Source organism: Colius striatus, chromosome 4 (assembly GCF_028858725.1).
Source record: "Colius striatus isolate bColStr4 chromosome 4, bColStr4.1.hap1, whole genome shotgun sequence".
NCBI classification, from domain to species: domain Eukaryota; kingdom Metazoa; phylum Chordata; class Aves; order Coliiformes; family Coliidae; genus Colius; species Colius striatus.
Genome location: NC_084762.1, coordinates 69,543,917 through 69,568,162, shown reverse-complemented (window position 1 = coordinate 69,568,162; position 24,246 = coordinate 69,543,917). Strand labels below are relative to the sequence as shown.

At 40.3% G+C, this 24,246-nt stretch overlaps 1 protein-coding gene and 1 long non-coding RNA gene across 5 annotated transcripts in view; one reads left to right on the top strand and one right to left on the bottom strand.

Moving 5' to 3' along the window:
- The window catches only part of LOC133625331 (uncharacterized), a 58,317-nt gene extending 37,921 nt beyond the window's left edge, over nt 1–20,396 (top strand). The window contains exons 3-4 of one of the 3 annotated variants that reach the window (XR_009818648.1): nt 12,022–12,164; nt 17,051–20,396. This is a non-coding gene — a long non-coding RNA (uncharacterized LOC133625331). Of the gene's footprint in view, nt 1–1,512; nt 1,746–12,021; nt 12,165–17,050 lie in introns of those variants that run through there. The other 2 variants (XR_009818649.1, XR_009818650.1) reach the window with 2 other exon arrangements.
- Nucleotides 6,234–24,118, bottom strand: LOC104552256 (carbonic anhydrase 2). 2 transcript variants are annotated; one of them, XM_061995498.1, is made up of 7 exons: nt 23,929–24,118; nt 23,114–23,311; nt 12,852–12,970; nt 11,329–11,421; nt 10,498–10,560; nt 9,366–9,521; nt 6,234–7,092 (listed from the first exon to the last, which is right to left on the bottom strand). In XM_061995498.1, exons 1-7 carry the CDS (start codon nt 23,960–23,962, stop codon nt 6,973–6,975), a joined length of 783 nt encoding a protein of 260 aa, XP_061851482.1. In that variant the 5' UTR covers nt 23,963–24,118; the 3' UTR covers nt 6,234–6,972. The 2 variants fall into 2 exon arrangements, with proteins under 2 accessions (XP_061851482.1, XP_061851481.1); XM_061995497.1 differs by lacking the exon at nt 23,929–24,118 and adding an exon at nt 23,623–23,729.
- Nucleotides 24,119–24,246: the final 128 nt, after the last annotated feature.

Below are 24,246 nucleotides of genomic sequence, written 5' to 3'. Positions count from 1 at the left end.
CTGAAATCCAAAGGAACAGGACACCTGATCTTTCACGTATTCAGTCTCCTAGTTCCACTCCTCATGTAGGGATAATGGCCTTTTTATGCAGAGAGAGTGGCAAGCCAACTGAACTTCAATTAATGGATGGGATTATTTGTGTCGGTGATTAGTTTTCATGATCAGGCCCGAATTATTTAATAGTGTTTCCCTCAAACACTTGCTGATGTGATGAGTTCTTTACAGAGAGAACATCAGGCAACACAGAGAAAAGGACAGTATTTAAGAAGTCACATTAGGGGAATTTTAATCATTCTGGGATTCTTGCATTTTAAATCTGCAGATTTTATAAATTATTGAGTGCTTGTTTATGTATCTAAAAATCATTGAAAATGCTTCAGTTTCATATCATCTGGTTATGATTTGCATTACTAGTCAGAAGGTATTTAAGAGAGTCTGATGCACTTCTACAGAGAGTAGGAGGAAATTATGTTTACCACCCTCTTTTAAGCTTATCTGCAAAATGCTGTCCTTTCAAATGTCTCCCAGGAACAGACTCTGTGTGAGGATGGTATGTTTTTCAAGTGGTTTTTTTTCCTCTGCAAAATGTTGCTCTTCTTTAATATTTCTATCTTCCTTCTTGAGGCATAGTTATTAATTACTAAACCAACCAAAACACGTGTTCAGTCTAAGTATTTAGAGGCCTTTCGGTTTTGATTTTGATTCAGGAATATATTATTTAAGACTGTCATTTGAGAATAAGACTGTAGTGATTTTTGGAAAAAAAACAATTAATAAAGTGGTGAAGAGATGTATCATCAAATTACGATATCCTGCATCACCTGATCTGACTATTAGCCAATTAAGTAATCTCATGTGGCTCCTCAGCTCAAGAGGGACAGGGAACTTCTGGAGAGAGTCCAGTGCAGAGTCACCAAGATGATCAGGGGATTGGAGCATCTTCCTTATGAGGAAAGGCTGTGGGAACTGGGGCTGTTTAGTCTAGAGAAGAAGAGACTGAGGGGGAATCTCATAAATATTTACAAATATCTAAATGGTGGGTGTCAGGAGTTTGGAGCATCACTTTTTTCTGTTGTATCTGGTGACAGGACAAGGGGTAACAAACAAAAGCTGGAACACGAAATGTTCCATTTAAACATAAGAAAAATCGATTTCACTGTGAGGGTGATGGAGCCCTGGCACAGGCTGCCCAGGAAGGGTGTTCTCTGGAAGTCCTGAAAACACACTTGGACACATTCCTGTGTGATCTGATCTAGGTGGACCTGCTTGAGCATGGGGGTTGGACTAGATGATGTCTAAAGGTGCTTTCCAACCCTTACCATTCTATGACTCTATTTTCCTCTTCTAGAATCAGGTTCAAGCCAATTGGTTGAAGAGAAATTTAGGCAAAGGAAAAAGGAAGTTCTTCCCTGATATTTGAATAAGTCAAAAAAAGTATTCTGCTGCCACACTGTTTTTCAAAAACAGAATCATTGTCCCTTGAAACAGCTCTTTGCTCCCTTTCCTGCTTAGGTGCACAGGACAAGGCCTAGCTGTGGAGCAGAGCGGGAAAGAAGATCCCATGAGTCCTTACATTAGCTTGCTTTTTGCTCTGTATGTGGAATGGCACATGACCAGCAAAAATGGTCCTTCACTGGTTATGGGTTCCATTTCCTACACTGATGAACTTCTGCAAGTGGGATCCTCCCACCTTACTGGGGTGAGCTGAACCTTTGTACCTGGCCTTTGGGGCTAACAGATTAGTGTCCAGAAGAGAAAGCCTGTCTCTGCTTTTATGAAACCTGTCAGCCTTGGTGTGTTTGTCATGTCTCTCAGAGTCAGCTGTTGTGTAGCACTACAAAGACTTTTGTCTATCCCATCCCTGGTCTGAGGCATCCAGTTGCCACACAAACTCTTCTTCCTTGTTTGATTTTGGGGCTTCCCAGAGAGAAGGTCAGTACTTTGCAGTAATTTTTTTCAGGTCCTTGAATAGAGGGTGATATGACAGGACTGGTAAAACCTACCCCTCAGAGAGAAAAAAAATAGTTAATATTCACCTGTCTGCTTTAATTACTTTTTTGTTGCATATTGTCTCAAGGTCTTTCTCTGTTTCAGGGTGTGAGTTGAAAGAGCAGTAACTCCCTCTTGTTATACATATATAGAGTGTCTCATAACACTCAAGATTATAAAAATAGGGCTTATATATTGCCTTTTTTCAAAATGTCCTGAGGATACCTTTTTATTTTTTAATATGCTGCAGCACTCTGACATCCTTGTTAGACAGAACTGATTCTATTCTGGGACTAGGAACAACACAGCTACACCACGTTAGCACCAAATCCTGCTGTCCATCAGCTCAGGTAACATAGCCATGCTGCTTTGAGCTCTGAACTAGAGAGCATCCTGAAGAACTCATTGGATAAGCGTAAGAACTTGGGTAAACTGCACTGTAAACCACACTGAGCTGGGGACATACCCAAAACTGCTTTAGTTTGTGGCTTGGATAAAAAAAATAGTGAGACTTGTGGTCTAAAATAAGTCAGAGAACCTTGAAACATTTAGTCATCATACCTCTCACTGTTTGGTACGGAGCCATGATTGCTTTGAATGTGCACCCATTGCTCCCATACCTTTAGGAAGTTGGTGGTTGGGGAGTCTCACAGCCTGAGTGAACCATCAGTGACACCGAGGCAGCACAGCCCCTTACCATCATACTGAAACAGGAAGAGGGACTGCAGTGGAGCATCCAGTTGCCAAATAATATACCACTCAGTTTAAGTAACTGTCACCAGATGCTACATGACAGTATGAGATGCTGTGGTTTGGAAAAGGAAGTGGCTGATGTTTGAGGGTCCATGGGAATTTTTCAATAAAGCCACTGCCTGTACTTTCATTGCTGCTTGTTTCTATAATACTAGATTTGACACAGCTGTTGCTTGCAGGGCTTTTCTTTGAAGAGTTAGAAGATCCTAAAGCTGTCATTTAGTGAGTGACACTCTTCTATAAACTATCTGGACTTCTATAAATATTGTTGACTCCATGCAGGGCATTATTATCTATTCTCCCAGGGAACATCTCTAATCACAGTCTACCCACCCATGTCAATCTAGGACACATCCAACCCTTAGAAATAGCAGTGAAGAAATCATAACATTTTCTAACACGTGTAGTTGGCAGATAAGTGCGAGACAATCACAAACTGTGCAAAGTGAACAGTTTGCAACTGAACATGCTTCTCTCCTTCCCCCATCAAAGTGCTGGCTGAGTATCTTATGATGACTTCAAATTAACACACTAGTCTTCCTGGGGTTTTTTTGCTTCTAAATAAATTTCCCTTTAATCAGAGATGCCTACTTGACAGTAACACAATTACCTACAGTGGATCATCTTCTGTTCCATGACCAAAATGATCTTTTTTTTTTTCAAAACTATGGATTCATAAACAGTTTCCCAGTTGAAACAGACCTAGAGCAACGTTAAAATGGGTGTTAAGTGTGGTGTGGAACCACTGCAAGACCAAATGATAAACTCTTCATATGAGCTAATAGTGAAGAAGAAGAGAGGTCAGGAAAAAGAACTGGGTGGTTCTGTTTGCCTTTATCTTAATTGAACTCACCATTCAGGAAATGACAGAATCACAGAATGGTAGGGCTTGGAAGGGACCTCTAGAGATCATACAGTCCAATCCTCTGCTAAAGCAGCTTCATCTCAATTAGGTTGCATAGGAACATGTCCAGGCAGGTTTGAAAACCTCCAGAGAATGAGACTCCACAACCTCTCTGACCAGCCTGTGTCAGGGCTCCCTCACCCTCATAGGAAAGAAGTGTCTCCTCATGTCAAGTGGAACTTCCTGTGCTCCAGCTTCTACCCGTGACCCCTTGTTTTGTCTCTGGGCACCAAAGTAAAAAGACTTTACTCTTGGCACCTGCCCTTTAAGCATTTTTAAGTGTTGATAAAATTCCCCCTCAGTCTCTTCTCTTCTAGACTAAACAGCCGCAGTTCCCGCAGTCTTTCCTCATAAGGAGGATGCTCCAGTCCCCTGATCATCATCTAGGCCCTGTGCTGGACTCTCTCCAAAAGTTCTTGGTCCCTCTTGAGCTGAGGAGCCCAGAACTGGACACAGGACTCCAGACGAGGCCACACCAGGGTAGAGTAGAGGGGGAGCACAATCTCCCTTGACCTACTGGCCACACTCTCTTGATTCATCCCAGGATGCCATTGGCCTTCTTGGCCACGAGGGCACATTGCTGGCTCATGGTTATTTATCATTCCGGACTCCCAGGTCTCTCTCTGCAGAGCTGCTCTCCAGCAGGTTAATCCTCAGCCTGTACTGGTGCATGGGGTTGTTCCTCCCCAGATGCAGGACTCTGCACTGGCTCTTGTTGAACCTCATGACGTTCCTATCTGTCCAACTCAAAAACAGGTCGAGATCCTGCTGAATGGCAGCACAGCCTTCTAGTGAATCAGTCACTCCTCCCACTTTGGTGTCATCATGCCAGGGATCATGGAATCATGCCAGGGAAATTGTTTTCTTCATTTCTGGTTGGCCTTAATATTCGTGTTCCTTGAAAAGGCTATCCGTGGCACAAAAGTCTAACTGCAAAGTGTGAATTTGTGATAAGCACATGTACCATTTTACGCTGGAGATGATGAAGCTTTGCGGGCAGTTCTTTAAGTTTGTTCACTTCAGAAAGTAAGTTAGAAAAGAAAAATGAAGAACAGTGTTCCTTGGCAGACCACACAGGTAATACACACAGCAGGTTCTGCCAGTACACCATGTTTATGACTTCTGAGCAACAGCTTGCATTGTCTGGCTCCATACAAAAGTACTTCAGCAAAGGCAAACACATGGCACTGGCAACATTCCAGGTAAACATGCTTGTGCAAACAAGATGATAAATATATGGCTGATGTTGGTTGTCTTTGCTGTTACTTGTTTATGGAGCAACTTTGAAGTGCAATGGGTGAGATGTGAAACTTTTATTGCAGCAGTGGTTAGAACTGCACAAGTGTTTCCAGGCATTTACCTGAGCCATTGGGCAGAAGTTCATGTTCTCCGCCACATACGAGCTTACCTGTACAGGTACCAATGCAGTTACCACTTTTCACTAAGTCTATTATGTAGTAGTAAGAGTATCACAGTTGTCAAGATAGGAGCATAGAATCTGAAAACATAAAGGGTCTTGTTTTTTAATTTTAGGAGTGCCAAAATTTATTGAGTGCCACAACTATTGAGATAGTAGGGCGGCCATCTCTGAGAACAAGTTCTCTCATACATACACAAATCCTGGAAAAAGTTTAAAGTGTTTGTGACTGCCAACAAGCACTTTGCCTCAGCTTCAGCAAAAGAACTGCATCTGCTGAAGTAAGTGGGACATAAGCCCATAAGTTTCTATCCTTGGAGATATTCAAATGCCATCTGAGCACGGCCCTGAGCAGCTTGCTATACGTGGCCCTGCTCAAGCAGAAGGGTTGGACCACATGACCTTCAGAGATTCCGTCCAACCACAGTCATCCTGTGATTCTGCACAGTGTTTCTTCTTGGCTTGCTTCTGCAGCTTTAAGGCACAGAGTATTGGATCTATGATTCTAATTTTAGAGGTGTAACCTCCCTTGCATTGTTTAGGGAACACGTGTTGCATTCAGGACTGCAGGTGACAGTCAGAAAAGTATTCAAACCACTCAACACTAAGAATCTGGGAAAAAAAAGTATCTTCCCTAGCTCCATTCAGAAAAGCTGAGCATAGAATAAATGCCCTGTGGCAAAAGAACATTTTGGGTTTCTGTTCTCGTCTTGGGGTTTAGGTTTTTTTGGCCTGTGTGTTTGAAATGGTGTAGCTTTAAATGCGGAAGTTTTTCAAAGGGGGAAATACAACAGTTTTCTGAAGATATCTGTATGTACTCTTGAAAAGGCTTAATTCTCATCTCACACATTTCAAGATCCCAGGAGTTTCAGAACCTGTGAGGCTAAAAAGCACATTCTTCAGTATGACTTTGTTCAAAATTCTTGTGAGGTGATCTTTTATTATCAGTCAGCTTTGACAACAGTTTGTAGTGACTGCTCAAATCTAACCCTTCTGTGGTCTACCAGAGAGCTACTTAGAGAAAGTTTTCTAATATATCCATATAGGATATATATAATCTTCAGTGTCATTGAAACCAATTCCCAATATATTATATTTAGCAATCAGGTTTAATATGCAAACAGATTAGTGACTCCTTTCTGGATAAAAAGAACAGCATGGAAGCAAAAATGTAAGTATAGATTTATTAGAGAAGTTATCTAAAATACAATATTATTTTCCTCTTTAAATTAGAGCATATATTATTTCAATGAAAAGGTATTTGTATTATTTCTATGGTAATAACAACTTTTAAAGATAACATTTAATTTAGGACATTTCTAATTAAAAAATTCCAACACTACCATTTAAGACAAAATCAAGGTTGCTGATAGTATGGGTAAAAATGTAAAACAATCTCAAAAATATTTACAAGTCAGTTTCTTAAAATCTAGAAGTCTAAATCTCAATATGAACTTTGCTTTACTTGTTCAAAATACCTTTTTTTTCCTAAACCACACTTAAGACTCTGTATTCCTGTGCTTTTCACAAAGCTTCAAGTTATCATTAGTTATGTGTACTATCACACCAATGGATGAGGTTTCTTAAAATGGCTTATTTTGCTAACACCATACCCTCTGCCAAGTAGCCACTACACTGTTATACTGAAGCGTCAGTTGCTGTAATAGTCACCAAAATGCACACAGCCACCGCCCCGACCCCTCCCCCAACCCTAGGCTGTAAGAAGCCTTTGCTCTTTGGCCAAGAGCCTTTCACATTTTGTTAGCAGGCATTTCAGATGCAGAGCGAAAGAAAGAACGGATCTGGGAGACAAGATATTGCCAGGGCACACATGGCAAAGGTTTGACTTGTGCTTAGCAGAAGGGGCTCCTCACAAACACAGCAATTTCTAACACACTCAGCACTGAGGTTACTGGAAAGAAGCTTTGACTTCCCTGCTCTTCAAAGGCTGACATGGGCGCCAGTTGTCCACCATATGGCACACGGGCTCATTCTCAGCACTGAAGCAAAGGCCACGCAGTTTGCACATCTGTGGAAAAAAGGCAAAAATATCCTCAAATGCATACTCTTGTTTCACCGGCACTATTTAAATGATATACCTTGGGCCTGAGCCAGAGGCCGGCTCAAAAGTTTCACCAGTACTAATGGTCTAGAGATGGCATCACCAAGCATGTGTCCTGTCCATTAAACATCCTAGCACAGAAAACAAGGACATAGCTACACATTTTCTGAACTCTGCACAGAGTTGTTTGTCCCTGATCCAGAACTGAATTGAAATCCTTTCAGAATCCTTAGTAAATTGTAGTTTTGACCCTTTTAAAGTTGGATTTTTAAAATCCAGTTGAAATTAGAACAAAACCAACAAGGTCTTACCCTTAAGTCAAATTAAAGGAGCCAAATTAATTCAAGATATCTTGATTTTCAAATACTGCGAGGAAAAACTCTTCCACATCAACAGGAGTACGCTGTAAAGTTTTAGTGTTTGTTCCTAAAGTAGAATAGGTGTTTGCACAGTCTGATGTAATAAAAGCTATTTTTTATACCCTCTAAAACTACTAAAAGGACTGTGCCAAAATACTAACCCCAAATGTGACCTCACACATAGAGTTGGAACTGCTGACAGGAATATGTAGGTGGGATACAGGATTTCACAGATGTCAGGCTGCAGGTCAAGCTTTCCCTCATTCAAGCAGGAAGGCACCCAGCAGTGACCAGTCCAGGAAAGGACTTTACCTTCAGGACCAACCAGAACAACCTCTGTCAGAAACTGCTGTGTCACCACAGTGAATGGTAATGGGCTCACTACACCCTATTGCATCATCTAGCTTTTATCTATCTTTGGAAAACCAATTGAACTTAAAGTCAGTGTCAATACTCTGCTTTTATGGTTTCTTGTTTTGATCAGTTTTGGAATGAAATGGCAAGCTGCCACACACATTGATGGTAACATGGAGGGGTGTGTGTGGGAGAAAGAAGTGGTGTCTTTTACCACTTCTGAGTGGTTACAGTAGGAAAAACAACTCTGTTTTGGTGAATGTGCTCCTGCTCCATAATAAAGTCATATTTGCAAACCTTGGATTATCAATAGCAATACCAGTAGTTTAGAACAATTAAATAGTATCAACTTTAGTGCTCCCCTGCAATTTATTAATGATAACCACTGCTATAATTATTATGTCCAATAGGTTTTCCTCGTCATTTATTCTTTTATTACATTATGTCCCAGAACAGCTCAGTTGAACTTTTTTCACGTTAGCTAAATAAAACCTCTAGAATGATGTGTATATTGTTAGCATGTCTGACATTGATAAAAGGGATTTAACAGTTTGAAGGGTAAACTAAAGCCCTTCAGGGCTAGTTTATATTTATAGGCTCTAGATTCTATTTATATCTCCCAAGCACACAGATGCAAACCCGAGGATGGAACCTTGCTTCTATAATTTCATTAATGGATGGCACAGAAGTGGGCCAGGAGTGATTTAATCTACACAAACTCCTTCCTACTGGGAAGACTCAATCCTCCTCAAGTTGCTCAACAGAATAAAGATTTTTTTACGGGCAGTAGACTTCTGGAATTTGCAAATTTTGCCTCTTCCAAACAATGTGTCTTTGTTAGCATTGTCACAATTCTGCGTGGGATTTCCCAGTCTGTTCTGTGCTGAATAGAACTTGTAAAATGAGCTCTGTGTTCTGGAAATGCTGTAAGATCAACAAACCAACTACAGATCTACAGTGTGAGACTGCAGATCATAGAATAGAATGGTAGGGGTTGGAAGGGACCTTTAGAGATCATCTAGTCCAAACCCCCTGCAGACGCAGGGTCAACCTAGATAAGGTCGCATTCTTCAGATACTTGGTAAAGCCAGTACTTTCAGGGCAAGTATCCCCAGACAGGTGACATATGCACGTGCAGCAAACCTGCTGATGCTCGTGATACATGCTGGACTAACTCTGTATGTGCAAATGGTCCTTTCATGAATGCTACAATTGCCCCTGATTTTTAGCACATGGCATCTCTAAACATGTATCTGGAAAGTCCCATTAGATTTTTAAACCTCCACAAATTTTCCCTGGACTGTGTCCAAAAAAAGAACAACCTGACATTTCCACACACAGAAGCAGAGTCCTGACAGAAGAGGACAACTACTTCACATGTATGTCTTTGGCATGTGATGCTAGCTAATACCCTGCATAGCTCTGCAGTAACATGCACTGCCACTTTAAGGATTATCAGGAGGGTTGAACTGAAGCAATCAGTATGACTCCAGTATGCACCTATGGCACCATCCATTGGTGACCTACCTGCTCGGGGCTGACAGTGATGGGCTCCTTCAGAACATGCCAGACCACACATTCAAGCAGTGGGGGAGTGGTCAGTGAGCCAGGGTATGTCCAATAGTCTTTGCATCCAGGAAGCAGTCCGGTGGGGTCAAAGTTTGTGAAGGAGGCTTGCTTTCCCTATGACAAAGAAAAGTAGATGAGCTACTGTCAGAGGAGAGATCACATACACTGTGCTTGCAGTAGTAAAAGTCTTCTTCAGGAAGCTTCAGGTTTAGAGAAAGGCAGAAATGGAGTCTGGCATGAAGTGTCAATTGCCCCATACAGTGCATCTGGGATTAATGACTTTCAGCCGTACTATTTCTTGTAAGACTTGCAAGACATTGTTTCTCATTTCAAATGTTGGATTTATGTTCCTTGCTCATAGAAATATGTTTTGACCTTGCCTGACGGAACAATGGGATTTCAGATGCCATGTACACTGACTGCACTGAAAATACAGAACCTAGGAGACCTGCTGGAGAGTCCATTACAGTAATTGGCAACATTCATTTACCTCAAAGGGCACCTGATGACAGAGATAATAGCATTGTCTGATCTTTACCTTTCCTGTCCACATTTCTCATTGGCACAGGCCTCTACCCACTATGAAGCTACCTAATTAGTAAGTACTTTTAGTTTCTCAATACTCAGCTCATTAAGATCACCAACACATGTTTTTTCCTGATCATGCTTCTTATCTGGACTCCAGAAACAGCCATGAGAAGCATACCCTCTTGGAGGTGGGAAATTTATCCCACAGATGCAGAGATGAGGAAAAGTGCCTTTTGCATCTGTCATCATTGAGTAGAAAGGGCTCCTAGAAGATTAGGAAGAGGAATCCTACCCTATAGGTTTAAATGCAGTTAAAAGAGAGAGAAATGTAGTCACAGACACAAAACAACCTCTGTTTCTAGTACTCCTTGCCCTCTACAATTTCATTCTAATCTTTTGCATTTAAGATTACAGGAGCATTCAATAGTGCTGAGGACAGGAAGGTTTGTTTTACTCTTTCACACATGCAGCAGACAGGGAAGAAGCAAAAAATCACTTTCTGAAGAAGATAAACACAGCACAGTTGTCACTGGTGTCAAGCAACACAAACAGCAAACATTACCTTGGTTTGAATGGAGTTCAGAGCATCCACAACTTTCTGTATTTCAGGCTTGGCATTTCCTACCTGTAACAAACCATATGAAAAGAAAAGCGTGTTCTCACAACACCTTTCAATTTTTTACTACAATTCTCAGGTAAACATTTTATAGCACATTTTCCCAGCACCATTTCATTACATAACAGGAGTATTACAGCAAAAGTGACTGGAACTGTCTCTGTAAAATCATGCCAGTTGAAAGTCAGCCCAAATGGGTCAGCCAAGGACACTGGACAGAATAGTTACTTTCATTTACACTATGTGGATTTATTTTTGGACTTGAGCTGGTTTTTCTTTTCATAGAAGTTACTCTTCTAATAAAATACAGTGAGGCCAGGACAGAGTGCACACTACTGGGGCACAGCCACCTTCTCCAGCTAGCCATGAAGACAATTCAACTAAGACAAAGTGCTCCGGATATGTAACAATGACGGGCACAGGAAAACAGGTGGTATATAGGCTGATCCTGCTGTAGATCCATACATACATACCTGTGCCGGTTATGCACAACCCCTTTCACTGCTAAGAGTTACAGCAGTGTCCCTGTTGTGAGGAAGGCAAGTATGCTGCTACAGGCCTGCCACAGGGATTGACGGCAGTCACACACAATGGCAGGTCCATAGTTTTTATATGTAGAGAAAGCCAAGAATTGGGAGCACTGCTAACTTTGCTGTGGGTTTAGGCAGTATAGGATAATGCTGCCTTATTCAATATTTAGGCTCTTAAGTCCCCCCTTTCAACACAATGAACATACTGGACTCACCCAAATAATACAAAAGAGAAAGTTTAACTAACCTTCATGAAGATGCCTATCACAGCCAAACCATCAGGATGCTTCACAGCTTCAGCAAATTTACCATATTTTTCATTCCAGTGAACAATATGGAGCTGGTGCAAGAAAACAAGAAGCACTGTGAGGATGATATTCCATTCCCAGTATTTTGTAAATAAGGATGGAAGGAACTAATTTATTAAATATTAAGAGCAGATGGTGTTTTACTGTTGAGATTTTAGAAAACTTTTGTGTACAGTTAAAAATGTGTTGAATGTTTCATCTACTTTCAAGTTTCACTTATGGAAAGAGATTTCTGTCATGTACTTTACTGTGCTTCTCACTCTTATTCCCAGGTGAGTTTTAAATGCAAACTGGCTGCATTGTTCCACTTTTAGTCTGATGAAACTCTTGTTATCTTCATCATGACTTTGTCCTGCTTGCAGTCTGCAGGATTTTAATACAGCATTTTAAATATCCTGGATTTCTTACTAATATTGAAAGACATGATTTTTAGTCTCAAGAAGAGACTTTAACAACAGATCTGATCTGCAATCTATAGAGTTTTTAAAAATGGTCCTGTCCTTTTCTGGAAAAGCCTTTGAAAAGAGTATGAAATGAATCTCCAGGTCACACTAGCCAGGATGTTGCTTTGTCATTTCCAAGCTATTGCTAATGAAGTTCATCTCTCTCTTTCCCCACATCTGCACTCCAAGCTGAACAAGTAATTACGATACCATGACCAGATGTAAGGAAATGGCAAGTTTCTCAAGGCAAAATCTACTTTTTTCTCAAGAAAAAGCTGCAGAACCAATGAATTTAGGGAACCCTTTCTTATACCCATCAATGCAAATCAGAGGTATGTTCAGTCAATGTGAGTGCTTATGAAAAGTTTAAAGAAGTCTGTCAGAGTATTCAGAGGTAGATTTCTAAACAGGAGACATGGAAAGGCAGGATGCAAGGCACTGAAGTCACACCATTTATGTAATGAGACTGTAATACAGAGTCTTAAGTGTCCAAGGGACATATGGAGTCTTAAGGGTACTACAAAGAGTGCTTGCATAGTCTCACTTTGCTACCTGCCCTCTTCACAGTTCCCCTTGCTTCTTCGCTACCAAAAGATGAGAGTCTGCCTTAAAATTATTCTGTTCTTTATATAAATCTCAGATGTTAAAAATTGAAGCTACGAAAAGGTGAACCGTCTGTACAGAAGTGCTGCAACTCTATTTCTTCATTATTTTCAAGAGTCACTGAGAAAGTAAGGGAAAACTGAGGATAATTAATGTGTGTTCTTCTGCTTCTGTCATCTCTTTGGTATGAAATATCTGATGAAAAAAAAAAAAATTCCAAGAGTCCTCCAATTCTAATCTCTGCTCTTGCAAGGAGTAGGTCCTACAGTGACATGGTACCAAAATCCTCAGTGGTAATCTCCACAATCTCTTGACCTATGAGGATTTGTAAAGAAGCTGCTACTGCAGTGGATTATTAAAAGACCCCTACAAACTCATTATGCACAAAAGACTGGAGAAGGTAAAGCATATCATACCTCTGCATCATACTTCACACCATCCACAGTGTGCTCAGAGCCTTGGCCCTCACAGGACCCCCAGTGAATGTGAAACTGTACCAGTCTGTAGACGCCATCCAGTGCTCCCCCTCGCAGCACTGCAAAGCAAAGAGCTTCCGTTAGCATTTCCCATAACCTTTGCACTTCAACCTGGAACATCCCTCTCAAGTCCTCACAGCGACTTATAGTTCATTGCTCTGCATGCTCCCATGCTATTCGAGATCATCCTCAATGATGCAGTGCTGCAATGTGCCAAAATCAATACTAAACATTAACACCGCAAGTGACTTTACAGTGACTGTCTCATCAGCAGTTTAACAGGCATGCCAATATTACAGGTGAAAAGGAGAGAGCTAAGGATGCAACTTTTCTGTCACCAAATAAATAAATAAAGATCAAGAAAAATAACTGTCTTTGTAAGAGACCCATAAAAATTTAATCTATGGAAGTACACTTAAAGACTGAATCACCTTTCACTTAGTAATGTTCTCTGTCCCTTCATTTTATACACTTTATCTATTTAGGCCTTAATCCTGCAAATCCTGTGGCAGATTGGATTGAGGAGAATGCTTTTGGTTCCAAGCTAAACCTAAACACCTGTCAGTCCTGAGCTGCAGCAAAGTAAAGCACTAGGCACAGTGAAAGGCCCAGTGAGATCTGAATCCAAATCTCTGGTCCCTCCATTCCTTATTCCTTGAGAATGACTTTTAAAAAATGATGGTGCAAATGGCAATGCCTGCAGAGGCAGATCTTTTTGAAAATATGATTTGAATATGAGACATTTGCTTATACTCTCCACTGTCTGGTATTACTCCTGCTCTGGGACCGCTGTGTAAGTGGAGTGCCCAGCCACACTTTCAATTATACAGGATTGAGTTCCCCTGAGCTCTCTTATTCTGCTTGTTAGTTTTAATCTTGCACTTAAACTGTGACCAACCACCATTAAGATATGCAGGATCAAGCCCTATTACTGTAAAATGCTCAAGGCATAGGCAATGTCTCCTCCAGTGCAGCATAAAGCACAGAACAATAACAAAGAGTTCTATTAAATAGAGCTATTTATCTCAGTTATTAGAGCAAGGCTTCACATTGGTTTGTGGTTCAGTCATTTTTTTTTCCTGCTAAGCGTCTCAAATTCACAACTAGATCTTTAAGATGTTAATACTGAAAATTTAAATATATTCTAAAATGTAATTTGAAGTGTTCTACATCTTGGAGATCAATTTCTCGCTCACTATATATACCTAAATATATACACACACAATGAAGTGACAGAAGAGTGTTGACATCAGATATTACATGTAAGTGTGCTCTCTGTATGTGCCACAAACAAAATGGTTCTGTGGAGTAAAGATACTTTCCTTTCAGTCTGCAATTAAGTCTAAATACTATAATAATACATGCATGACTGAAAATATACATCAAATGCAGACAGGGAAAGGGCACTGCCTGCTCAGGTTTGAATAGTTCTGGTTATATACAAGCACTGACAACAACAGCTGAGGATACTTGGCAATGGGGAATTCAAAATGGTGAGGATTTGACTAAAACTGGAAAAAAATGAAAAATAAGTGTAAGATGCACATAAAACACATTGGTTTCCACTGGTGTGCGTTACACATGCAAAATTTGGGTTAAATGGTCAAACAACATAGCATTTGCCTGGGGCTTCTCTGATAAATACATTTATAAGTATCCCAACAAGTATTTCCATTTGAAAAATGTGAATATATGTTCCACTACAGTCTTTGTAATTTCCAACACTGTAGCAAATACTGAAGACCCAAGAGATCAAGACTTGCTCTACCTATTGCCAAGCTATGCAACACAAAAAAGAATAGCTATTTAAAGTAATTAAATAGGAACATAACTTACTCTACTTTTCTGTTTCTGCATGTGCTAGGTGCCAAGGAGCATAACTGTTTCAAGCACAGGATTACAAATCTGAATACTTTTTTTCAGAAGGGTGACTGTGCCTTTTTGGAAGTTTCTTTGGAAATAAAGTAATTGCTTGCTATGTCTTTATGGATGCAAAATCATTTAATCCACCCAGTATCACGATTCATTTAAAAATGATGCCATGGAGTTGCAATGTCTCAGTGTCAGTTCCTTCGGCTAATGGATTTGCTGCTTATTGCAGATACAAATGGACTGAGGTTCCACCATTCCTGAACCCCAGAAAGCATCAGCGCAGCACAGGTTAATTTGCCTTATTAATCAATGGAAAGCATGCTGAAAAGCAGAACCATGCAATCTTTAATCCATTTGCAGTGTTATTTCTCTACACAGTTTGCTATAATCTTGCAAAACTCAAAAGATATAGAAAAACCTCTTTGCAGTTTTTGCTTACTTTTCTCATTCTGTGGTTCTCAAATCCAGCACTAGTTTATTTTGACTCACAGCAGAGCATTCAAAGAAAGTAATAATTAGATTAGTGTAAATGAACACAAATTTAAGCAGGCTTAATTACAGAACAGTCCTTCTTGTTCTAGTCTATATTAAGCAGTTGTTTTTTTAATGCTTCTCGGCCTTTCTAAGTGAGTAAAATTTAAAATTAAACTTTAAAGGCAAAGTAGAAATGCTAGAGCTTCATTTTTTTCCCATCACAACCTTTTAAAAACATGAATAAATGCCACCAGCTTTTGCAAAATGCAAGCTCCAAGCTCATCACGAACCAGAGCAACATGCACACCCGGAATTTCCCTGTCCTTTTCCTTCCCTTTTTTCTGAGTGGCGGGGAAATTCTGATCCATATTTGAGCATCTCATCATTATCTCCCTTCCATTTGAAATCAGTATTCATGAAAACCATTCTGGAAATACATATGTAGCTGTGCTCCCTTTTGTTAGATACAGGGTGACGATAGCATGAGCCAACCTGGAAAACACATTCTTTTCTTACTCAACATAATCTAGGTCATAACCTGGTCTCCACAGATGTGCAACAGCCCAGGATGTGACAGCTTGAAAACACATTTTTTTTTCTATTTGACAGTTATTTGAAATAGACAAATTTGGAGCTACTTTGCTTAGGTTAAGAAATAGTAATTGGTTTCAACCTTATTTACTGAAAAAGTTATACTAGTAACACCCAGTAATTACATTGCACTGTTATTAAATGTTCTTATTTACTAAATGAGGTGAACGTAAGCATTATTGGCACTAATTTGGAAAGTCAAATAACCACACAACTAGTGTGCATCAAAACCAGTTATGTCTATAGATTTCTTGGATAAAGAAGGTGAACTCAATTTGTTTCTATTACACTTCCTTAAGACACTTGGAAACACACAGAAATCTAAGGGCATTTTTCTGCATCTGGGGCAGTTGTTTACTGAGGCCACAGAATTTCACTGTTCTATTTAAAGGTAAAATACTGGGTAGTTACTCTTCTCATGTAGAACAGAATAGCACTGTAAAAAATACTGTGAGATACTTTAAACTCTTTTTTCAGAAACTGGTTGCATCCACATCTGTGATTTTTTTAGTGTTATTTAGTTACGTCCTACGGAATGTTCTCTCTCTTCAGAGCAGACAATAAACCTGTCAAGTAAATAATCAAAATGTCTGAACTAAAAAACTGATTTCTGAGTTAAAATTGAAATTCCTTCCAGTAGCTGAAATAATGGGTCTACCACAGCACAATATATGTCAGAGCTCCAAACTTCAGAAATTTACTTCTAATTGAGATTCCAGCAAACAAAAACCTAGCAGCAGGACAATTGAAGCATCTACCTTTGAGGACCGTTCTCTTGCACACACATTGCTTTGGCATAAAGAAAGCCATGATTTTGCATCAGGCTACATAGTGTATGTGCACATATACATGGCATTGTGGTTATGTGTGTATGTAAAAATATATATAGCACATACATTCATGTTAATGTTTTGTAAGCTTTTGCAAATACACAATGAAATAGAAAACAGGCTTTGTGGAGACAAAGTAGATGAAGCCCTACCAGAGAAAAAAAGAGTAATCCTGAGCACTGTACCCTATTAATGGCACAAAAAAGGCTCTCATGAGGATGCTCAGGGATTAGCTTTGTGTTCTTATGCAAGGATGGTCTTCCCATCTGACAGACTGAAGAGTTCAGTTAGGGTGAGCTGTCACTTCTGTGAAACGTGGAGTACAGAGCGTCACATTTTGAGACGTTTCGTTCTTTATGTTATCTCTTTCAGACATTCCTCCTAGGACGTTGTATCATGACAAGCAAGAAAGTAAGACAGCACGCAAGCATCTGACCGTAGGGATCATACTTGAAGAAAACATCTGTAATGGGTTTCACGAAGAGAAAAACTACGCAATTGGTATCTCGTAAGAGAAAAAAAACAACCCTACTCTGACCTTGCTAGAGAGTTAGCCTGATAAGGCAACAAGGATGTTTCACAGAGATAGACCAGAATAAAACTGCTGCCAAAATGCAGCAGGTTTACAAATGTATGGATGGGCAGCAGGTCAGTGATTCTGATTCACCTCACTTGAACTGTTTCATCCAGACTGGGTAGCAGCCAGAGAGACTCTGATCTGCTTAAGGATATAAAACCATTTTCGTTCATTTCTTCCCGCTCCCCAGGACAAGTGGAGTTTATCATGTAGTCTCTCAAATGGAGGTTCTCTCAGAGTCGTTGAGCGGCTGCACTTAAATCTCTCATTATCTTTAAATCCTCATGTTTCACATCATAGGAGCTGACAATAACTTTGTAAGAACTGAGTTGTAAGCATTAAAATCCTTTTTTATGATTGGTTTAATTTCTGATGGCAACATATTCAATATTATTCTCAATTGCTGCATCCAGTCATGAAAATGATGTATTGGACATGGTGCTTTTTTTATGTTGAGAGCTAATGAAGGATGAACAAACTTACGGTGTGGCATTGCCTCTAAGTGCACAGTAGTCCCTCACGTCTATAAGTAAATGAACAAATATATCAGCTGGGAAGAGTAGCAAAAGTGATACCTAGCACACAGTTCCACTCCATCTCACAAATAAACTTTTCCAAGTGACTCTAGCTGGTAACAGCTAGACTAATTTCTCCTGGTTTTGCACGAAAAGCAGAAGAGTTTTTGCACCTCCGGAGGAGGAATTTGGAAGAAGGGAAAGAAGTGGACACAATTCTTAAATGCAGAATCCATGTCAAGTATCTGCTCAGATGCTACATGTTAAAAAAAAACACAACCGAAACTGATTTACATGAAGAAGAGCACTTTTTGACTCTTTAAAGAAATGAAGGCCTGAAGCATGCAGGACTGATCTAAAGCCGTCTCATCTTCCTTTCTAGTTCTTGGAAGCACTAAAGCTATTCTGAAATCACTTGCTTATGCAGGCTTTGCAGCTTCTGGTGATCCCAGTTCATGAGGGAAATGAGTTAATGATCACATACCCTCTGGGACCTCTGACTTTCTAGGCAAGCAGGGCACAAAAATACATGTGACACATAAGAAAGTGTCTGAAAACAGTCCCCATAGGCTACAAGCAATCTATTTTCTGATTTATAATTACAAAGGGTCAAGACATTGCTATACTGCACTGTGGACCTTCAATCCATGACTGTATACTGATAACACACAATATTAGTCTGACATAGCTAATATTATATCTTTGGAGCCGGGAAGCCTAAAAATAGACCAGTAGCAGTGACTTTCATTAAGAGTTGTGCCTTGAAGACAGCAGACCTGCCTCTCTCTTCCTCCATTTACTAGCTGAGGTGGAAGCATAGGAAAAAGGCACAACTTTCAGAGTAAATAATTTCCAACAAAGCAGTGCTAATGCACTGGCTCTTGAATAACCAAATGCAACAAAATAGATTGGATTGTTTACAGTGAGTCGGAATTCAAGACAGCTGAAGCATCCTTATTAATAATTACAATTATAGAGAGAATTGGGCACTATATTCGATTACAACTACTGAAACTCTCCCAAGGGATGCTAATATCAAAGTCATTAAGGTATTTTCATTTCCCTAGGTCTTCTCATCATTTTAAAGTTCTACTATGATTTAGGATTTGCAAAAATGGCAGATTTACTTGTGACTCTGTCTTGGATTTCAGTATTATCCCTAGCTTAGTGGCAAGGAAGGAAATGCTCATCCACAAGCAGAATACCTTTAGTAATGTTTATCAAGCCTTACACAAGAGTTGCAATTCACATCTGTCATTCTACAGCTAAAATGTGGAATTTTAACATTCTTGATACAGAATACATTTATCACTGGCTGACTGGTTTTTATGAGCTCTTTAAAACACATGACCAGAAAACGCAGATACAGTGTCTACTGCTCTGAGCATTTCCCATATGAATTTCAGGCTTTAGTTGACTTCATGAAAGATTTTTTGGGAAAGTTACATAGAGAACACATTATAAGTATGATACAAAATCATTCAGGCTCTTGAGACTTTCTTGAGCAAAGTCACTTCCTGTGATTTTACAGCTCTGAGAAGTCACTATTTATTTCTGTCTTTTAAAGCAAGTGAAATGCTACACACACCCTTACAGTAGACTATAATATGTTTAATATGATAAATACCCTTAATGAGACATTCAACTGCTAACAAGTTTCTAAAATAAGGTGTATTACAATTTAACAGATATAAGCACCATTTGCTTCATTCATATGTGGAAGGCCAGGTCCTAGCATGCAAGGGTAGATGAATCCAAATTTGGAGTTCTATTCCTAGTGATACTTCTATTATAATAAATCTTTGCTTTTATTTAAAATTATAGAAATTTTAAAGATGAATGCCTACAAATACTTGAACTTTCATTATTATTAAACAACAGTGGACATGAGAACTAAGAAAGCAACTGCAAGAACTGAAGGAGAAGAGAGACTAATAACTGGAAGAGGAAGTTCACGGTTCACTTTCTACGTGCAAGTCCAAGAAAACATTTTGAAAAACTGCAAGGAAACAAGACAGAAGATTTGCTTTTATCTAAGGAAAAATCAAAGAATTTCAGCAAGTAAAAAAATGTTCATGAACACAACAGTGCTCAATTGTGCACTTCCTTTCTGTACATCACTTCTACAGCAACTGTGAAATGTGAAGCGAATTGAACTCTGGGAATTGACAGCCTTTCAAAGTGTATTCTGGAATATAAGGGCTGTCACATAACCCAAGAAATTCAAAGGCTCAGCTAGAGACCAAACTTGGAAGATCTGGAGATAATTGTCTAGGAAGAGCATTTTTCTAAGCATGGTTATTAACATCTAAGAAAATTAACAAGAAAGTCAACAAACTCAGGTTCTGAAGCTATCAAAAACTCGATAAACATTTAAACTGTTAAAATATCATTGTAAGAGCGAATTGTATTGACATAGGCATAGTTACAACTTGAATCAAGAGTTATAAAGCTTCACCTACTAGTGAAGAGATCTTCTGTTAACAGAGAAGAAAACATTTTCTTCTGTGAAGACAAATTAGTCACAAATTGCACAAAGACTGGGTTCTTTTAAAAAGTTAAAACTTTATTGTACATTCCTACTATGCTAAAGACTATAGATTGGCTATAAAATTAAGAAACCCCATTTTTCCTTTTAGATTTTCTGTTTCACAGATATGGACAGAAGCTTATTATAGTACTAATTTTTGTCTGCACAGACATAATGTAACAATATACATTTTTGGGGAAAAGCTTTTGATCTGGGGAAAAAATATTGTATACAAAAACTGACTATTTTGACCCCTACTTGTTGCTACTTGCGAACAGTGCTCAAATTACATACATTATGAATCAAAGAAGAAACAACTACTTTTAAAGAGTTTTATCCAAACACACATTTTAGCTTTCTTACCTCTTTTTTAATAAACTGTTACTACCTGTAATTTTTATTGCAATAACTCATTTTGCATACTCTGAAGAGCAGAAGTCAAACAGACATTAATACCTGGAACTGCTACTCAATTTCCTTCAATGTCATTAGTTAGGAGCCTCAAGATTCTTAATGAAGGTATCTACTTCTTTGTGTGCAATTACTCACGTCTTGAAGATGATTCACAAACAATGATGTTATTACTTCATTTGAGCCTACTGTCATAGCTAATTCATCACTACATATGGGACAGCTCAGAGGAGCAAGCAACACTGCCTGTGAGAAGTACTTACAGGATTTTATTCCATTGTCTTCTGTGAAACATGCTAGCACGTTGCACAATCTCACATAGTTTCTCCTTGTGACTGTTGCATGACATTTAATCAAGAGTTTGGTACACACATTATAGTCTCAAATTCAGAAACAGGAAGGAATCAAGCACAGTCAAGTCAAAGACAGCTCTATTTTGTGTAAGGAAAGTAGGTTACCTAGTTAACTGCATACAAATGAAGCCATTAAGTGAGCTGCCAGGTAGACTACATGCACTGTAATTTTCAATAGGAAGTGTGATACTGAAGGATCCACCCATACCTGGCTTCACAGGAATCTGTTTAATGGGGGGTTTTTTTGTACAGAATAATCAGTTTCTGATTCACTAATAAAGCTACTGAGAATATTTCTACTTGCATCTCCTATCCTCCCACTCTGAAAGCTGTGTCATTGTGTATGTCAGAGGATCCCTGTCACAGATGTTCTGGTTCTGCGCCAACTTTTCTCATAAAAAGCATTCTTCCTACAGACATTTCTTTGTATTAATATACATTCCTGTCACACTTTTCCTCACAAGTTACCAAAGACAACCTAATTTTCCAAACATGCACACACAAAATGAACACACATAGTAGTTTTCTTATACTGTGAAGACCTGAACCCATTTTCTTATACTGTGAAGACCCAAACTCATTTTCTTCGGGCTCAGTGAGAGGAGGATAACGAGAGAAGACTTGCATGTATCTGGTGTGTAACCCCTTTTTTTTGTATTCCGAATAATTTTCTTTATTTCACATGACACTGCTAAAATGAACACGTATTCAGGTCTTTTAGCTCCTCAGTGCTTCAGAAAAATAAATACTATGAAAACAGAATATATTTTTCCTTTTTTTTACACTATATTATTGCGGCTGCTCTGTGTAAACTGTACATGAATCTATATGTATTTATACGACTGTGAACACTTACAGCTGATAACTAAATATTGTTCAGTATAAAGACTGTAACTAAAATATAAAGTAAAATTCTTAGTGCAGTTCTGAATGCTTGTTTTACTATTACATTACCTGCAAAAAACCTCACATTTTTAGTAGACATGGATCTTTTATTTTTAGCACCATTTCCTAAATGACTTTGCCAACAAAAGGCTTAGGAAAATAGGGCATTCGATAAAGCAACTTAAATCAGGCAGTGTCTAGAGAAAGCAGTGACTTACAAGGGTATTGTTTTTGCTATCTCAATTAAAAATAGAGCCACATTCACTGAAGCAGGGTGATAATTTCTGCAAATTCAGACAGTTGAAAAAAAACTACAGCTAAAGACAACCTAAGAATCCCTGTTGCAACTGCTGCTGGGATTCATCTGTCCATTAAGGTGGCCATTCCTTTCAGTAGGGATTACTAGAAGGTTTACAGGATTCAGTGCTTAATTTCACTGTACAGTACAATGAACTGGATGCAGCGGAACAACTGCCTGCCAGCAAACTTTGTAGGAAAGTGTCAGTTCTATTATCTTTATCTAGAAAGCCCAAAGTCAAGAAATGTCAGGGATAATACTTGTTTAAATTACAAAAGAACAAAGAGATATTTTCTAATCATTCTTCTGTTCCTGTAATAACCTGGGAGCATACTGGTTTCAGAAATGTGAAATAATATTTTCCTAACCAAAGAAACTATTTCCAAACTATTTCCACTTCAAGTTGTTAACTGCAATCCTTTGTTAACTGCAATCCTAAGGCAATTTTCTTCTTATGATGTATTTTGCCTCTTTTAATCATTTGGTCAGAAGCTTACGATGAGCTATGCCTGAAGTTGTTCCTATAAAATAATGATAGTTTTTCTCTCTCCACAGCTAAGTCCTTATCCAATTCCTTCTGATTTAAACAAAACCAAAGCAATTTGCTTTTCTGAAGTTTAGAGCAGGGCAGCTCAAAACTGCCCGGAAAGACTTCGGTTCCTTCTAAGGGGTCCTTCTAGCCTAAAAGACCCATGTGTGGTGCTGAATTCTTAAAGGACAAATCCTGACTCTCCTGAAGCCGAAACACTTTGAGATTTATTTTATTTGCCTTTAAAAAACCCGTGTGGCCTCGGTAGACATTTGAGTAGCATTGTTAGTAGTAGTTTACCCCATCTCCACCCCTGCTCATGAAGACGCGGTCTCACCTGACTTGTTGGAAGAATCATCAAACTCCACGTTGAAGGAGTGCCCATTGTTGACTATGTTTCTAGCCGTGCCGGCATCGTAGCTGAAGCTGAGAGGTTTCAGTGAGGAGTCGTACTTGGCGGACTTGCTGCAGATGTCGATGGGCGACTGGCGGTCTCCATTGGCGATGGGGAAGTGCTCGTGCCAGTGAGCGGGTCCTGCAAGACAGCGTGGAGCAGCTCAGTGGCCGAAAGCCACGAAGCTCGGGGCATCGAAATGATAACTCTCACTATAGACATCGGGATGTTTTCACACTAGCATCTGTTTCAACAGTGTATGGTCTGTGCGGGCTGCCGGTGCTGGCAACAGAGACGAGGGGGAATACCACCCGGGCATCAAGGCAGCGAGCGACCCGTCAGTCCCTGAGCCCCGGAGACTGATCTGGGCTTCTACCGGGGAGTCCTTCCAAGTGGCCACCCCGTCCAGCTGGAACAGGGCCCCGTCCTCCCCCTCGTCCTTGCGCCGTTACCGAAGTAAAGGAATGACAGTAGGAAACCAGAAGATGCTCCAGGCAAATCGCGCGGCGCGCCTGGCTCGCAGCTCATCGCAGGTGGCATCTCAAGGTTAAAAGAAAAAGAAAACCAAAAACATATCTTAAAAAATCAGACAGCACGGCCGAGCTCATTCCCGCTCGTGGCAAGGGCTGGCTGTGACGCGCAGCAGGCACGTCCCGGGCGCCGCTCCGGGCGATCCGCCGGCAGGTGTCCCGACCCGACCCGTCCCGTCCCGCTCCGCTCCGCGCCGCCCCGAACCCTGTGCCTCGCCAGCCACTCACCGTTGTGGCTGTCGTATCCCCAGTGGTGGGACATGGTGCGCGGCCCGGCTGCGTCCGCGGAGGCTGTCGCAGCGCCGTGGCCCCGGTGCGTTCTCAGGGGTTTTTATAGGCTCCCGCCAACTCCATGTCCTTCTCCGCGGCCGGAGGAAGGGGTGGGGAGCGCGGGCGGGGGCGGAGGGACACTCCGCTGGGGGCGGAGAGACCGGTCCCTTATAGCCCGCGATCCGCCGCGGCCGCGGAGCTGTGGCGGGCCAGGCCGGCAGCGCCCCCGGGAGCCGGGCGGCGCGGAGCTGCGGCCGCGGGCAGGGCGGGGGCGGC

What these genes read in the sequence shown, in the direction of transcription:
- LOC104552256 (XM_061995497.1), bottom strand. Translation starts at nt 23,710, where the DNA reads ATGCCACCTGCGATGAGCTGCGAGCCAGGCGCGCCGCGCGATTTGCCT. An exon ending in GTGTGAAGTATGATGCAGAG is followed by an intron (nt 11,422 to 12,851) that starts GTATGATATGCT and finishes TTCTTGCACCAG; the next exon opens with CTCCATATTGTTCACTGGAA. An exon ending in TGATAGGCATCTTCATGAAG is followed by an intron (nt 10,561 to 11,328) that starts GTTAGTTAAACT and finishes GGTTTGTTACAG; the next exon opens with GTAGGAAATGCCAAGCCTGA.